Consider the following 1,991-nt stretch of genomic DNA (forward strand, 5'->3'; position numbering starts at 1 on the left):
AGTCTTCTGGGTGTCCTTATAGTCAGAGAATGGCTCAGTCCCTATTCATGGCCAATGTTTATCCATGGGTCCCTCATGAATTCATCTAAAATGCCTCTGTCACTGGGGTTGAAGATAAGAATTTAAGCATATTTTTCACGCTCCACAGAAATGTAAAAGGGAATGTGGCATATTTCTCTCAATATCCATTGCCACAGCTCTCTGAAGTTCTGTCCATTAAAAGGCAGGGACCTGGTGACCATTGTATAGAAAATGACAACTCTCCACATACCCACTGTGGGGCCATCAAAAGAGCTCTGGGGAAGCATCAGGGGGACTGCCACAGAAGGTATGCTGCATGTCGCCACAGGTGAACTTGTTGCCAAAGCCAAAGTCCATGACCTTGACATTAAGGTCAGCATCCAATCGCAGGTTCTCTGGCTTTGATGCCTGTGGCCAGTGCCTTCCTGGGTGACAGCACTGAACAGCAGACACTATCTGGAGGAATTTGTTATAATCCTCTTTCTCTTTCATGTGGCTGTGATGCAGTGGGTAAACAATCATCTCTCCTTCGCTAGCATATTCCATGACCAGGTGGAGTCTTTCCTGGGGCCCAATCATCTCAAACAGTTTCATGATATTGGGGTGATTCAAGACCATTTTGCTCTGGACTTCAAGGCAAAGTCACTGGAGAAGCTCTGCTGATCTTATTAATGACCTTCATTGACACCTGTCCCAGTCAGGATGCACCAGATCAACCTTACCTCAGCACAGGTGATCTGGCTGGTGGTCTAGAGGAGCCAGTAATTGCCAATATAGGTTTCTTTGTCAGCAGAGGTGGCCAAGAGGCCTTGTAGCATGCTGACCTGATAACTTCATTAAGAATAGTAACAATACTAACAAAATACTTATACACTAACTACATAGCAATACCAAAATACTAACCAACTATATAAAAAATCAAAATAATCGGGGCGCCTGGGTGGCACAGCGGTTAAGCGTCTGCCTTCGGCTCAGGGCGTGATCCCGGCGTTATGGGATCGAGCCCCACATCAGGCTCCTCCGCTATGAGCCTGCTTCTTCCTCTCCCACTCCCCCTGCTTGTGTTCCCTCTCTCGCTGGCTGTCTCTATCTCTGTCGAATAAATAAATAAAATCTTTAAAAAAAAAAATCAAAATAATAAAGAAAAAAATGAAAAAATGAGAAAAATTAAAAAATGATAAAAATAAAAATTAAAGAATAAAAAACTAAAAAACACAAAAATAAAGAAAAATTAGGAAAAAAAGAAAATTAAACAAAAATAAAAAGAAAAAAAGAACACGAAAAAATGAGAAAAAGGGAAAAAAAGAGTAGAGAAAAATAAAATGGACAAAAAGTCAAAGAGGGATAAAGCTAACTGTGGTCCAGATCCCTCAGGTCACCAAAATGAGCTTTTTAAGTTAAAAGGACAAAAAAACTAGGCCAACCAGGGACTTATACAGGTGCTTGGAATTCCCTAAGAATTGTTGCTTATGAGATCATAGCCAAAAAATGGACCAATCACAGCTGGAAATAATCCACAGTGGTTTCCTCACTTCTTGGTTTCAAGAACCTTATACTCTTTCAAAAAAGGGGATGGGGACCCCAGTGGTTTTTTGTTTTTGTGGGTAATATCCACCAATATTTACTTTATTAGAAATTAAAACCTGTAGGATGCTTCAGTGATCTTTTCATTTCTAATTTGAGAAGGCAATCATTCTTGTTTTTTAAAGAGCTCATTATGTCTATACTTAAATAATGCAACTTCTTTTCTTAAAAAGAAGACCTCTGAAAAATTGGTCTCAAAATGCAACCACAACTTAACTGGCATCACAATGCTATAAGACAATGTTCTCTAGCATAATATACAATAGATACATTATTAATATTAATATACAGCTTCATTAATATAGTACAGTACATAGAATACGTTAACATATGGCTGAGAGGGAGATCGCTATCATCATATTTTCATTTCTTAGTTGCAGTTTTGT

At 39.1% G+C, this 1,991-nt stretch overlaps 1 protein-coding gene across 1 annotated transcript; it reads right to left on the bottom strand.

The window, feature by feature from the left end:
• Positions 1 to 201: 201 nt before the first annotated feature.
• LOC125283570 (MAP/microtubule affinity-regulating kinase 3-like) lies at positions 202 to 726 on the bottom strand. Its single transcript, XM_048225713.2, has one exon. It carries the CDS (start codon positions 637 to 639, stop codon positions 286 to 288), a length of 354 nt encoding a protein of 117 aa, XP_048081670.1. The 5' UTR covers positions 640 to 726; the 3' UTR covers positions 202 to 285.
• Between the last annotated feature and the right edge of the window lie 1,265 nt (positions 727 to 1,991).

Source organism: Ursus arctos, unplaced genomic scaffold (genome assembly GCF_023065955.2).
Source record: "Ursus arctos isolate Adak ecotype North America unplaced genomic scaffold, UrsArc2.0 scaffold_31, whole genome shotgun sequence".
In the NCBI taxonomy this organism is placed as follows: Eukaryota; Metazoa; Chordata; class Mammalia; order Carnivora; family Ursidae; genus Ursus; species Ursus arctos.

Bases quoted from the DNA above. Each gene is read 5' to 3' on its own strand.
- LOC125283570 (XM_048225713.2), bottom strand. From the start codon at position 639: ATGGTCTTGAATCACCCCAATATCATGAAACTGTTTGAGATGATTGGG.